General features: G+C 36.9%; 1 protein-coding gene across 1 annotated transcript; it reads right to left on the reverse strand.

Moving 5' to 3' along the window:
• Nucleotides 1-4,967: 4,967 nt before the first annotated feature.
• Nucleotides 4,968-13,319, reverse strand: LOC145675017 (uncharacterized). The gene is made up of 2 exons (XM_081745379.1): nt 13,263-13,319; nt 4,968-6,836 (listed from the first exon to the last, which is right to left on the reverse strand). The coding sequence occupies exon 2, from the start codon at nt 6,802-6,804 to the stop codon at nt 5,110-5,112; it is 1,695 nt and encodes a 564-aa protein (XP_081601505.1). The 5' UTR covers nt 6,805-6,836; nt 13,263-13,319; the 3' UTR covers nt 4,968-5,109.
• Between the last annotated feature and the right edge of the window lie 593 nt (nt 13,320-13,912).

Consider the following 13,912-nt stretch of genomic DNA (forward strand, 5'->3'; position numbering starts at 1 on the left):
GCAATTCCAAGCAACTTGATTTTGGACTTTTGCACAGCTAGATTGTGCATTTCGTCCAGTGTGCGCTGGACTGATTTTAATGGGTACATGATTGGAACGTAGCCTAACTTGGGCTTTTGTCATATTACGTTGGTAAAAATGGTAAAGATGCGTATCCTAAGATAGGAGGGAGGTTCAAAATGTATACGAAAATTTAAGTATCTCACAATGTTCTTAGCTTAGAAAGATCTTATATGATATATATATATATATATATATATATATATATATATATATATATATATATATATATATAGATAGATAGATAGATATATAGATATATAGATATAGGTATGTAGTACGTATTTCGTACATAAATTCTTAATTTAAAACAATAGAACCCGTGTCCCAGTGTTTTAATCCCCTTTTAAGGGGGGAGAAGGAGCATCTTCTACGTATGTAAAATTAAGGTAGGGGAACGTGGGGCATAATGGGGAAGCTAAGATATTTGCTTTTCTAAATTGGTAACCAATATCTCAATTGCAGTAATTTTTTTGTGGTAGACACATTGGACATTTCTTGTAATATTTCAACCAGCAAATCCTTTCAAAAATATTGTTTTGGACCTTTTTGCTTAGCTTATTCCAAAAATGGCTCTTATCCCCATTATGCCCCCTACGTGGGGCATAATGGAACATTGGATTTCAGTCAACCCCATTATGCCCCTACCCCATACTGCCCCGTACACTATTACATCTATAATATCCAGCTCTAATATAGACTTATCATTATAAAACAACAATATATGATTACTATTATACAACACAACTTGAATTTTATGAAATATTTATTAGATTCAATAATCAAATATAACAGAAGATGAGTACTCTTTTTTTAAAAAAAATACTGATAATTACTTCAAAAAGTATAAGGTACATTCTGAATTAGGCATTATTAAGAAAAATAAAAAAAAATGTGATCATTAGGAATTGTACTACAAAGTTTATGCAGATTACATCGAATTATTGTCAGTTAAATCTTAATATTTACTGACATCAAATCAACATAAACAGACTTTGAAGTTGAGCATGAAAAACTTAAACAAAACTGCGTATTCGAACCTTATACATAACAACTTTTGGGTAATTGATTCTAATCCATTTTCTAACCTCATCTTCATAGAACTTGCTGAGTGGCCTCAACAAGGGGTTGACGTCGGTGAAAGTAATGAGGAGGCAGACAAAGCAAAACTACTCCATTTTCTCTTTCCATGTCAATTAAGTCCAAGTTTTTAGTGTGTGCGCTATGACTATCCAGAAGACGAAGAACATGTTTACTTGAGACATTCCTGAAAACATTAGGAATTTCTTGAACCATTTGAGAAAGAGTTCTTTTGTAATGCATCCAGTAGCACTAACTTCTGCCCATGATCCAGGTGAAAGGCCCATCTCAAATTCCTGCTGTATCCTTGCTCTAGGGTAAATCATCATAGGTGGCATGTAAGTTCCAGCAGCTGAACAGCAAATTACTGCAGTAACCGTTTCTCCTCTCTCTGTTGAAGTTACAGCTCCAACTTAACGTTTTCCTTTCTCTGCGACAACCCTTGTATGTCCTTTAGGATTCACGGTTATTTCGGTTTCATCTACACTATAAATATTTTCTGCAGAGAGATGATGTTCATCAATGACTCCAGCCAAAAACTCAAAAAAGTTGGAAACAGCTACCTTGTTGAACCCCATCGCGCGAGCTCCTGTTGTAGATTCTGGTTTACGAAGTGCTATTTCAGGGTGACGCTTAATAAATCCTCTTAACCAGTCAATTCCAGCCTTTTTTCTTCTTTGTTGAAAGGGAATTGTTGAATTTTGTTTCTTTCTGCCAATTGAAACGCTAATTCTCTCAGTTCATTGCCAGTTAGACCAAAAAGTCGCTTCTCCATTTTCACTAAATAATCTACTAACTCGCACTCCTGTTCATAGGTAAACACAGGCTTGAAATATCCCATTTGTTTCTGGAAAGATCCAAGGTTTTCTCGTTCCTTGTTACAAAGCCGCTCCAGCATAGTCTGGGAAACGTTGAACTGTCGGGAAACTTTATAATATCCCATTTCACCACGTATTACACTCTCGATGGCCGCCTTCATCTTTTCTTCCTCCCAACTTTCCATCGTTGATTTCCTTTTATATGTGCGAACCATCCTAAAATGACAGCAAACAAGACCTTATGCAATCCCAGTATTAACAAGAAATGTTTCAAGCTGGACAGTAAACTACACAATCGATACTCTTACGGGGCATAATGGGGTAATGGGGCAAAATGGGGAGGTTACAATACCGTTTTGCCCCACCCCGTTTTGCCCCAGATGAGCTGTAGTGTTAAATCAACGAGTATCTCTGTTATAATCTACAATCCGTAAACCTCAAAAACACACAACAAACACAGAAGAAATATTCTTTCAACATATCAATAGTTTAAAAGTATACAATAAGTAACTTGCCTTATCTTGACAAAAGAAAAATCCCAATACTTATATGCCACAGCACGAAAACAAAGAACTGACACACAGCACTGTTCCTTTTTGACTGATAAGAACGCTACTAAAGCGCGACAGCCCTTCGTCCTTGAGAATCTTGTTTAGGTACTTATCGCTAGATTACAGTAAATTACAGTTCGAAAAATACCGATACCCCGTTATGCCCCCCTACCCCGTTATGCCCCACGTTCCCCTAATGATGTTTGTTCTTGAATTCTTCCTAGACCCTTTACCGACTTTAATAAGTTTTGGTACTTGACTGGACCATAGACTAACTTGAGTTATTTTGGTTAAAATTCATATCCTAAGAGAAGATCACAGGCTTAAAATTTAGTCGAAAACTGAGTACCTCATCATACTTCTAACTTAGATAAATTTAGATTGAACTTGGTACATACGTTCTTCATTTAAAATCATAGGACCCGTGAAAGACAAAAGAATGAACAAAGTGTGACCAAATGGAGAAACTGAAGTCGAGAGCTCTTACTGAATATCTCCACAAGAAAGGTTTAAAGCCGCAGGAGATCCACGCCGACTTCGTTGCTCCTTTAAGTGATAGTATCCCTTCATATGCCACAGCAAAGAAATGGACATCCGAATTTAAGAGAGAGAGAGAGAACCTCTATTGAAAATGACACTCGATCAGGAAGGCCTGTGGAAGCAATAAGTCAGGAGGACATTGATAAAGTGTGTTAAATCGTCATGAATGATCGGCGTAAAATGATGATCAAACAAGTTGCTGGGACAGTGGACTTATCTACTGCAAGCGTTGACCGATTTATCACCCAACATCTGGGAATGAGCAAGATTTTCACGAGATCGATGCCAAAAGTTTTGACATCTGATCAAAAGCTCTCCAGACGCAGCATTTCAAGGAAAGATCTTCATCTTTTCTACACAAATCCAGAAGCCCTTCGCACTTAATTCAAAACAGTATATGACACCTGGGTGCACCATTACCAACCAGAGTGTAAACAAAGTTCCAAGCATTGGAAACACCGCTCGCCCTCCCTTCCGAAGAAGGTCAAATCAGCGCCCTCGGCTGAGAAAGTGTTAGCTACAGTTATCTGAGATTCGGAAGGAATAGTGACGGTGGATTATCTTACATAGGGGCGAACAGTGAGTAGGGAGTACTATGCAGGTCTTCTACGACAGTAGCGGGATAAAATTCGGCAGAAGCGTCGTGGGAAGCAGACAACAGGTGTACTTCTCCGTCAAGACAATACCCATAGCCAGAAGTCTATACTTCATATTAATATATTTAATACTATCGATAAACTGATGTCATTTTACGCTAAATTATTTGTAACTAACTACGCTAAGTTCGAACCGATGGATATAATAAAACAGAAACTGAATTATATTAAGTTCTCATACGCTATGCATTTCAGTTTTCTGCTGCAGAGGCAGTGCATTCAACGGATTGGATATTTTGATTTCAACTTAGGAGAGATATCGGTTTCAACTACAGACATAAGCCACACGTCGTAATGGTCGCTTCTGCGTCTTTTCGAAGTGCTACAAGAAGTTATGACATTGCAACTGATGTGTGCATTTTAAATCTCCATCCCCTTTGCAGTTCCGCTTTAGCATCACATGTCATGCGGAGAATTTCTTCGTGGCCAGAGGCCGAGATAGAGGATCGAGACACGATTGTCTTTGGTTTTTGATAATTTTCATTCCTCTTTCTTCAGTATACAGTAATTTATTTGTGTGTTATAATGGGAAACATGGTTGCAAAACATGGTAGCTCACTCTGAGGGAAGAATATAGACTGAAAGTATTTGGGAGCAAGATTCTGAGACGAATATTCGGACCCAAGAGGAATGGGAATGGGGAATGGCGGAAACTTCATAACGAGAAACTACATAATTTATACGGTTTACCCAACATTGTTAGGGTCGTCAAGTCTAGGAGGCTTAGGTGGGCAGGTCATGTAGCTAGAATGGGAGAAAGTAGAAACGCTTTCAGTCTTGACTGGAAGATCAATCGAAAAACGACCATTAGGAAAACCTAGGCGCAAATGGGAAGACAATATTAAGACGGATCTAGCAGAGATTGGAATACAAAGTAGAAACTGGATCCAATTGGCTAAGGATAGAAGTCAGTGGAGAGGTTTTCTGAACGCGGCATTGAACCTCCGGGTTCCATAGGCCATAGAGTTAGTTAGTTAGTTATAATGGGAAGCAAAAGGTGAAACGTACTGATATTTCTTCATTTAGACCGAAATATTAAAATAATAATAATAAATCCCAAATCTTTCCCATTCAAGAAAGGAGTAAAAAGGAAAAATGTTATATTTTCCTTTGGAAATTTCAATCAAGTTCCGCTTGTTGCAAACGGTAATACAAAATATACAATTTGACTATACGAAAAAAATACGAAAAATATACAGCAAACTATAAAATTTATATTATTGAATTTTAATTAAATTTCTTAAGAGAAAAGAAACACAGAATACAAGTTACTGATTTTGTATGTGATATAGATAAAAGATTAACATTAGCTAGTTCGTGGCGAAATAACTATCAAATAAAGAATAAAACTTCTCTCCTAGATTGACATTGAGAGAGAACGTTTAATATCACAGAAAAATAGAACTAGTCAAACACAAAATGATTGATATGGCGGTATTTCTTTCTGGATTGTTCATCCTCTAAACCGAATTTCCACAATTCTTGAGGGAGGGGCCCCAGAATTTTGATTTGATCAAAGTTTGAAAGGAAGAGAAGCAGCTCGTTTTCAGTTTCTAAAATGCGTGTAGTGGAACTTCCAAGCCAAAATATTTTGAAATGTGGTCGTGGAGGCACACTACAAATTTTGTGAATAAAATCTTCAGATTTATTTTCCAGATACAAGATGACAAGCTCCTCAATGTTGGGTGCTCTAAGTAGCAAATTGATGAGACTATCTTCAGACACAGACGCTTGGACGGTAACAGATGTTAGAGAGTAGTTTTGTTGAGATGAAAATGTTATTACCATGGGAAAATTCATAAATGAACTTCTAACTGAAAACATATTTAGATGTGGACAGTAGTTTAACATAGGTGACAAATCCAACCCTTCCAGTTGTACTAAGGATTGGAAGCAGTACTTTATCCGTAACTTCTTGAGATTTTCTCCTTTCTTGGAAAGATATGAGATCAATTTATAGCTGAAATTATCATGATCTATTGAGATGCTGACACTCAAGGATTCCAGAGGTGGAAAAGAGTCAATATTCATATCTTCTTGCATTCTAAATTTTAATGCCACTAATCTTGGACAAAGTTTCTCAATTAAATTAATCATTTCGACAGTCACAGAGCTCAGTACTATTTTAGTCAATTTTAATTTTTGACCTTGACCCTCCTGCGGTTGCCATCCTACCTCCACCAAATAGGAAAATAGAGCTTTTAAATCGGTGTCTAGAATCTCTAAGTTCTCCAACAACTCCAGCAGTGCTAACTGATCTTTATATAAATCACGAAACTTACGTGGCATTGCTAATTTATGTAACGTAGAACACAGACGGTTCTTCGTTCTTGAGTAATGTCTGATCCTATTCTCTTCAAGAGTTAGATCTTGTAGGGGCATTAGCTCCCAGACCTGTGGAAATATGTTCGGAAGTTTCCAGAAGGTACTCTCCCACTCACTACTGCTAATATCATCGAAAGCGTTAGCGTCTTCCAACTCTGTTATGCTCTGAGTTAAATAATTAAGACCAATATCTGTAACTGGGGAGTATGTTATATCCAGCTCCCTGAGATTATGACACTCTCTTCCAATAGCAGCGAGAATTTCATCGGTACAGCAAAATCGCAAGTTTAGTCGAGCAAGGTTTACAGCTGATGAAAGTGCTTTCTCCATAAATCTACTATTATCTTCTGTGAATCCCTTGAAATTATAACTTAAGCTTAGATTGTGTAAACTATTGCTGTTTTCGCTCAATAGCTCCAATATTCTAGTAAAATAAAAATGTGTGATGAATGTGTTTATCTTAATATCAACGCTACGAATCTGTTTTTGAAGAAATATTTCTAGTAAATATAAATTCTTTGGGTAACAATCGGATGCGGATTCTATAGTTAAAAAGTCTTCAAATGGAAAGTCACATTTTTCATTTTTGAAAGCCATATCAGTCAGTTGCAAATATACACTTGTAGGAAGCAGAGCATAATAATCACGAATGGCTTGTCTTGCTTGGTAAAAAGAGCATATTTCCTTATCTGTCTTCGGACATTTTGACAGGACTGTTTCAAGTATAGCAGAATAAAGAATGTCTTGAAGAGATGAAGGATTTCTGAACCACATTATCTTGTTGTAGTACGTGGCGTTGTGGAAACCTAGAAGAAAAAGAAAAGATATTAACAAATGAGAATCATGTAGTAAATTACCTATGTACTTTATTATGTCCTCGTTACGTTCAGTATGAATTCTTACCTCTTTTCAAATCCCAATTTGACCTTTTTGAGTTGGACCATGTAATGGAAGAGATGAACATACTAAGTAAGAATCTCTTGGAAAACAGTAAATCTGGTGGCTGAAACCTGTTTTGTTTTCAAAAAGAAATCGATTTTAAGTGTATTTATGAAAGGACTCATTTAAATACAGTGATGTAACTAAATACAGTGACTGATGTTAACGTGGGACAAACGGGGCTTGTGTCTGGGCGCTGGATTGGGGAAGACTGCCTTGTGCAAGACTGAGCAAATATTTATTTTCACTATAAGGCAAGGAAAGCAGTTTTAGCAAAATAAAGATAAAAAGAAACCTTAGAAACTTAACTCTAGATTAGGCGCGTGGGTGACAGGTGTCCCCCAGTGATTTTTCTCTCAAACTGTCAACACTATGTGTTGGTGTTCGGAGTCGCGCTTTTCAGTAGCTGAACGTTAAATGTTAGTGTTTGATATGGCGGCAGTAGTACACTTCTGTTTCCCGCCTACAGTTTGTAAGAAATAAAGTATCTCCGCAGCAGCGTGTTTGGATGACAGTTGTCAACTGCGCGCCTATGTGCGTAACAAATAAAATATCAAAACGCCAGAAGAGAGAGACGACAATAGATATAAATGTCGTTCTGCAATAGCCTGCGGAGGAAGTGGAAGAGTCGTAGGTGTGTTCTGATGATAGTAATTATGAAATTGATCGCATTAGTGCAAGTGACACCCAATACTGTAATGGAACAAGATGGCTCATGGTGTTATTTTTAGATTTTCTAAGTATGTGTGCAGTTAATGCACTTTGCATCCTGAAATTCAATACCAGTTCACCTCAGTTGTCACTAAGGAGAGTTTCTTGGAGGATATCGCCTGGAAAATGACTAAATTTCAAAAAGAACACCGATGTTCTATTCCCTAAGTTTCAGTTGAAATTGGGAAGACTTCGGTTCTTACTTGGTGTTGAGGAAGAGGGAATGGTTGATCTTGAAAATCATCAGGCTCCACAAGACGTTGCTATGCCTGTAGAAGTGGAAACTATCTTTTGAGAACATTGTATAAACGTTTGCAGTCAAAAGCGTCCGCAAAGTTAAATTTTAGTTCCAGTGTTTTGTGCTTCCATTTAACTTACATCGATTTAAGAGATTTGCAAAATATCCGTATAAAATACTCGAGACAACAGCTTGACTATTTGTCATAATTAAATATTTTATTCTAAAACAACAGACTGTTTATTCATTCTACACATATGCACATTTTGATATAATTCGAAAAATATTGTGATTTGCAGTTATTATGATGAGGCTATAAGAATATGCCAAGCATGCTACTCTCAGGTTCTTTGGCAATCAAATACTAATAAGTATGGTGTTTTATCTTGTACTAAAAATTAAATTATGTGCTGCAATTTTGAAACTGAGCCTTACCACTTGAAGAAAAATGGAGTAAGAGAATAACTGTGTGATGCCAATCTCAGGTGTATTCGGAGAGTGTTTTGGTTTGCTTGGTCAGGAGGAGTTCTTACCTCGGGCTACAACTAGCCCAATTGCGTCGCTGTTTAAATATGGCTTGTTGAAAAATTGTTAGCATTAATTTGAACTTATGTTGTTACAGCAGGGACTCGTCGATTTTTCTCTGATGTATCAAGCATATGGGCCATAGTCAAACGAAGCTACAATGTTACAAGTCAATCTGCACACGTTTTTAATGTCATTTCACGTACATTATTTTTGAGATTTTAAGAACTAAAACCTATTTCTTCGGATTGAAGCCAATCGGAAAAACCCAGTGGATATACTCCTAATGTCAGACAATATTTCTGGGTAGCTTCCGCCGAAAACGAAATTCAATCATAAGTAATAAGTCATACCTGGTGTAATAAAGCTTGGGGGTGATCAAAAAGTTAAGAGCAAGGATTCTCTCTCTACTATCGCATTGCCCTGCATCGGCTGCACCTTTGGAAAATTCAGCAGAATACTTGCCAGACATGGTATAACAGTTATTCATAAATCTCCAGCCAACATCGAATCATTACTCAAAAAGTGAATGGTGACCTTCACCTCCTCACTCCTGGCGTATACAGTATACTATGTGAACACGGGCGTCTCTGACACGTCCCTCCAATATTTTGAAGTACAAAATATTCAATATTTTATTCTAATTTAATTATTTACTAACGATAGAATAACATATAAATAATAATATTTATTTCGAAAATAATATTCAGGCTGTGAAACAATTATAACATAGTTCTTGATATACAGTATCTCAGGGGATCCGTGAAGGTAAGCAGAAAGGTAAAAATGGACTCGAGGATAATAAACAGGTTGAACCAGGTAGCAGGCCCGTATCCAGGGGGTCTAGGGGGCCCGGTCCCCCTAAATTTTTGTTGCCCCCTATAAGTTTCACGGTAGACTTGCAAATCAACTATAATATGGTGATGAACTATAATATGGTTGTATTGCCCTCCCCTACATTTTTGGGCTGGCTACCGGCCTACTAGGTAGCACCATTTAAATCAATTTCTTTGATGTCCCCCCAAATTTTACATGTCAGAGACGCCAGTGTATGTGATGTGGGAAAGGATGCATAGGACAGACTGGACGTAAAATAGAACAACGATGTAAAGAACACAACAGCTACATAAGACTTCAGCAACCCGAAAAATCAGGACTAGCAGAGAATAGCCTAGAGTTTGGACACAGATTTGATTTTACAAATACTAACATAGTAGCCAAGTCCAGCAATTTTTAGGACAGAACAATAAAGAAACCCATAGCTATTTCATGGGAAAGGAACAATTTCAATAGAGACAATGGGTTTCAACTCAGCATTATCTAATCGGCCCTTTTCAGGAACAAAAACAGATATTCAGGAAAGCCATTTCTAGTAGCCACAACAACAGCCAATCAGAAGCCAGCATCCCCCAGTCAATCAGAAATCAGCATTTCCCTCAGCCAATTACAAGCTTCCGTTCATTCATTTCTGGCCCTAAATAGTCACTACGTCTCCGGTCTCTCTTCATTACAATTCCTGAAGAGGAATGCGATCTATACATTCGAAACGTCAGATGTCAATACCTTCACCTGGGTGATAGCCCGAGAAGAGTTATTAAAATTAAGTTACACTATTTCATTTTTTATGCATTTATGGTTGTATCTTACAGACACTGTCATTTTCTATAATTATTTAGCAATACATATTTTCGATACTTATTACAATAAGCTTGAAAATTTTATTTAGAAATTTCTCAACTACTACAACTGATACAAACAAACAAATTCAGATTCAGGGGGTGAAAATCTATAAAAGTCAGCTATTTTCATCCAGGAAACAAATAATAAATTTAAATGTGTTATGTAGTGATATTTTGATGCGCATAAATTACAGTGAGCACGCGTTCTGCTATCTCTGTATATTGAACTGTCTTAACCCGATGTTATAAAAAGGCTGAAAATACATTTCATGCAGGCTTTTAATGACTTCCGTATATTCTTTACTTTTATCAACTGAAAATTACTAGTCGATTGTATCATTTTGTAGAAAACAGTTATTATTAGTATTACTAATAAAGGTAGTCTACTGGCGAGAGCCATGGATTCATCTATACGTGGTCTCGGGTTCAATTCCCGGCCGCAGCTTCCCAATTTTCGGCATCCACCTAGCGTCGTGAGGCAAACTGGGGAGCTACGTGAATAAAAGATATAACAACCACTAGATCTGTAAAGCTCCTGTTTCGCCTATTAGAGAGAGGACGACTCAGCGCGCTGACCACATTTCCGTCGTTAGACTGGACTTAATTTAGGCAGTCGCTAACAGATGGCGTTGGAGCGGCTTAGGCCCATAAGGGCTGTCATGCCTGTGGTTAGTTTCTAATGAAAGTAGTTTAGCATAATATCGAAAATTATTCTTTTCTGTTGCATTCTCAGAAGTAATGGGGCTTGTTTAGTTCAATACATATCTGAATAAATCCTGTCTAAGTTAGACTAACAAATATCTTGTAATATAGAAAAAAAATACAAATTGAAATGCATCTCTTCATACGGTCGTTTAAAACAGACATAAAAGCAATATAAAATACAAATTTTTACTGTATTTTTAGAAAGCCGTTCTCAAGGTACACGTTTTCTCATTTATCTTTCGGCTTCATTAATCTTCCAAAACAATAAAAAATGTTCTGTAAGGTCTGCACCCTGTAAGGGTTTCTAAAAAATTAAGATGATCAAGCATGTTGTTGGATATTCAGGTGGCAAATAAACTAAAGTTAATATTGGCAGCACAAGACTAACGTTTCTTCAATGCGGCCAAGTTCCAAGAAAGATAAGTGGCCAACCTATAGAGTAATTAGGAACTTACGTCTTATGGGAAAATGCAAGTTCCATAAGACAGAGATCAAATTTAGCACGCGATCAGTTCGTCTGAGCAGACGTACATTGACCAGAGGATAGGGCAATCAAGTCGAGATTCATTACTGTGAGCACTGCAACAAAGACTCCTACCGCATATTCACTCGAGCATGAGCTAGACAAAAGCTTTTCTTCAACGCTGTCACTGAAACACACTCAATGCACTCAGGCCACCCCCCACTATAGAAGATGTTAGATGCATGTCAACACCTTGTCCGGAAATGGCTCCTTTCTCAGACGAGATAGCAAAGAAACACAGGTATCTGCTCGCGTTGTCTTCTGGTCCGGAGTCAAATCATCGATCCATCTTGAAGTGCTAAATCGACGGAGGTGCTGTCGAATTCCTCACATTTCTGGCCACTGTTTGGCTCAATTGCTGCCTGAAGATCTTCATTTTGTAATGAGTTGGTCTTCCGGCCCGTAGTGCGTCTTCAAGTGTTTAGTCACCGTCCTTAAACTTGCTAAATCACCACTGCGCTCCACGTAGTCACGACACTCTCACCAAAGGCCTGGCATTTCTTCCGCTCCACTGCAGCGGCGTTTGACCCCAGTTTGAACTCGTACAGCATACACGCTCTTATGACAGTCTGTGGAGGTCTCATGTTCACTCTGTTCTTACGCAAGTTCACTGTGCAACTGAACTGTCACAACCAGGTAGTATGTTGGATATATCCACACCAACAACTGACCTTCGCCTTATCTCCATTCGCACTCAACTCACGGTGTGAGGGCCAATTGAACATAGACCTTCACAAAAAGCGACAAAACTTTCTTGGTTACCTTTGTAGAAACCCTTGGAGAACATCTTTTATTTTTAGAAAGTCAATAAAACCAAGGGAAAAATGAGAAAACTTGCACATTGAGAATTACTTCTCTAATACTACATTAATATATTGCTTTTGTCTGTTGTCGGCGAGTGTATGAAGAGATGCATTTCAATTCTATTTTTTTTTCTTTCTATAATACAGGATATTCGTTAGTCTAACTTAGACAGGATTTATTGAGCTATGTATGCCTTCTGTGCCATCACGTGTCGAAAGCCTTTACCGTCTTGGAAAATTGGAGGAAACTTATAACAAATATCAAAGCGATTCATGTGTGTAAGTGAAAAATAGAACCATAAGTATACCTAATAATTATGCATTAACAGCTGCCTGTAAATCTACAATCTAAAGGCTGCTTTTGCTGTTTTGCTGTATAAAACAGTATGAATCATAGTTCTAGTATTTTCATAAAGTAACAGCATTATATGCATCCATCGTCACAAGCGGAAAAAATGAAATTATCAATAAGGAATGAAAGTATCAACCTTTGGTGCTTCTTTAAGAAAACTTTCACACAGTTATATTTGTTAGAACTTGAGCTATAAAATTTTCACATTGGGGTGCAGTCTCAAAGCAGAATCTCGGAAGTTGTATACATATGCTATTATTTTTCAAACTTTGATCAACTCTAACTCCAAACCTATTTGGTCTAAAGAGGAAAAACTTCACACAGGTTATGACTCTTGCACTAGTAACAAGTAACAGAAGTTTCATGAAGATCTGAGGTCAAACTATACCTTAACGTTTTGTACAAAGTTAATCAGCGTTTTGAGATTACACTTAGTGGCAAACTGATAAAATATAATTTATAAAAATAGAAACTAACATGTAGGTAATAACTAGTAACATTACAAATGGATATATTGAAAATCTATAATAGTTAGTTGTCTCAAAATAAACTTATTTCAACTTAAATATATATATCGGTGTATATTGGCCAATTTTCAGTGGAACCAATGTGGCCAATATAGACAAGTTTCACTGTATTATGTCAATACATAAATAGATTATTTATTGCATTAAAGGTTGTGTGAGGAATGCAACGTGTCACTTATTGGGGAAGTATTATTTAAAGCAGTTTCGAAATTCTAAGTAGCACTACTTACGTGGAGTTGTCGCATCTCTAATTTCAGCTCTATGACAACATCCACATATATATGTTAACTCTGTAACTAAGCACGTTAATTGTTACAGAATACAACAATGAATTTATCGTCGCAGTATCGTTGCAATGAAGCAATAAAATTTTATGTACAAGCAGGCCTGCAACCAAAGGATTTATATTGGTCCAGAGACCAGAATGCGTTTTATGTGCTACATAAAAATACAATTTAGATATATATGTAAAAAGTACTTTTACATATGTTACTGCTTTGATATATACTTTGTTATATGTTTAAGGTAATTTATTATTTAAATAACATAGAATTGTGTTGTTCATGTTCTTACCTGCGCCTATATAATGGAAACAAGAAGGGTTAACTGTCGCAGATGGCGGCCCCGAAATACAAAATAATAATAATAATAGTAGTAGTAGTAGTAGTAGTAATGGTCATCAGTGTACGGTGATTAATTAGTAAAAAAGACGAAGATAAATTCCGGACTATATGAGTTCATATATTGATACAATGTTAAGTGAACAGGCAATAGAGCATAATATGCCAATGTTTTAAACCCACTGTGTTATTAACAAACGATTGATTGATTGATTGATTTTGAGTTTATCGTTCCGTTCAGCAGCGAGGCTATATGAGAC

Source organism: Thermobia domestica, chromosome 18, assembly GCF_964235325.1.
Source record: "Thermobia domestica chromosome 18, izTheDome1.hap1.1, whole genome shotgun sequence".
Lineage (NCBI taxonomy): Eukaryota > Metazoa > Arthropoda > Insecta > Zygentoma > Lepismatidae > Thermobia > Thermobia domestica.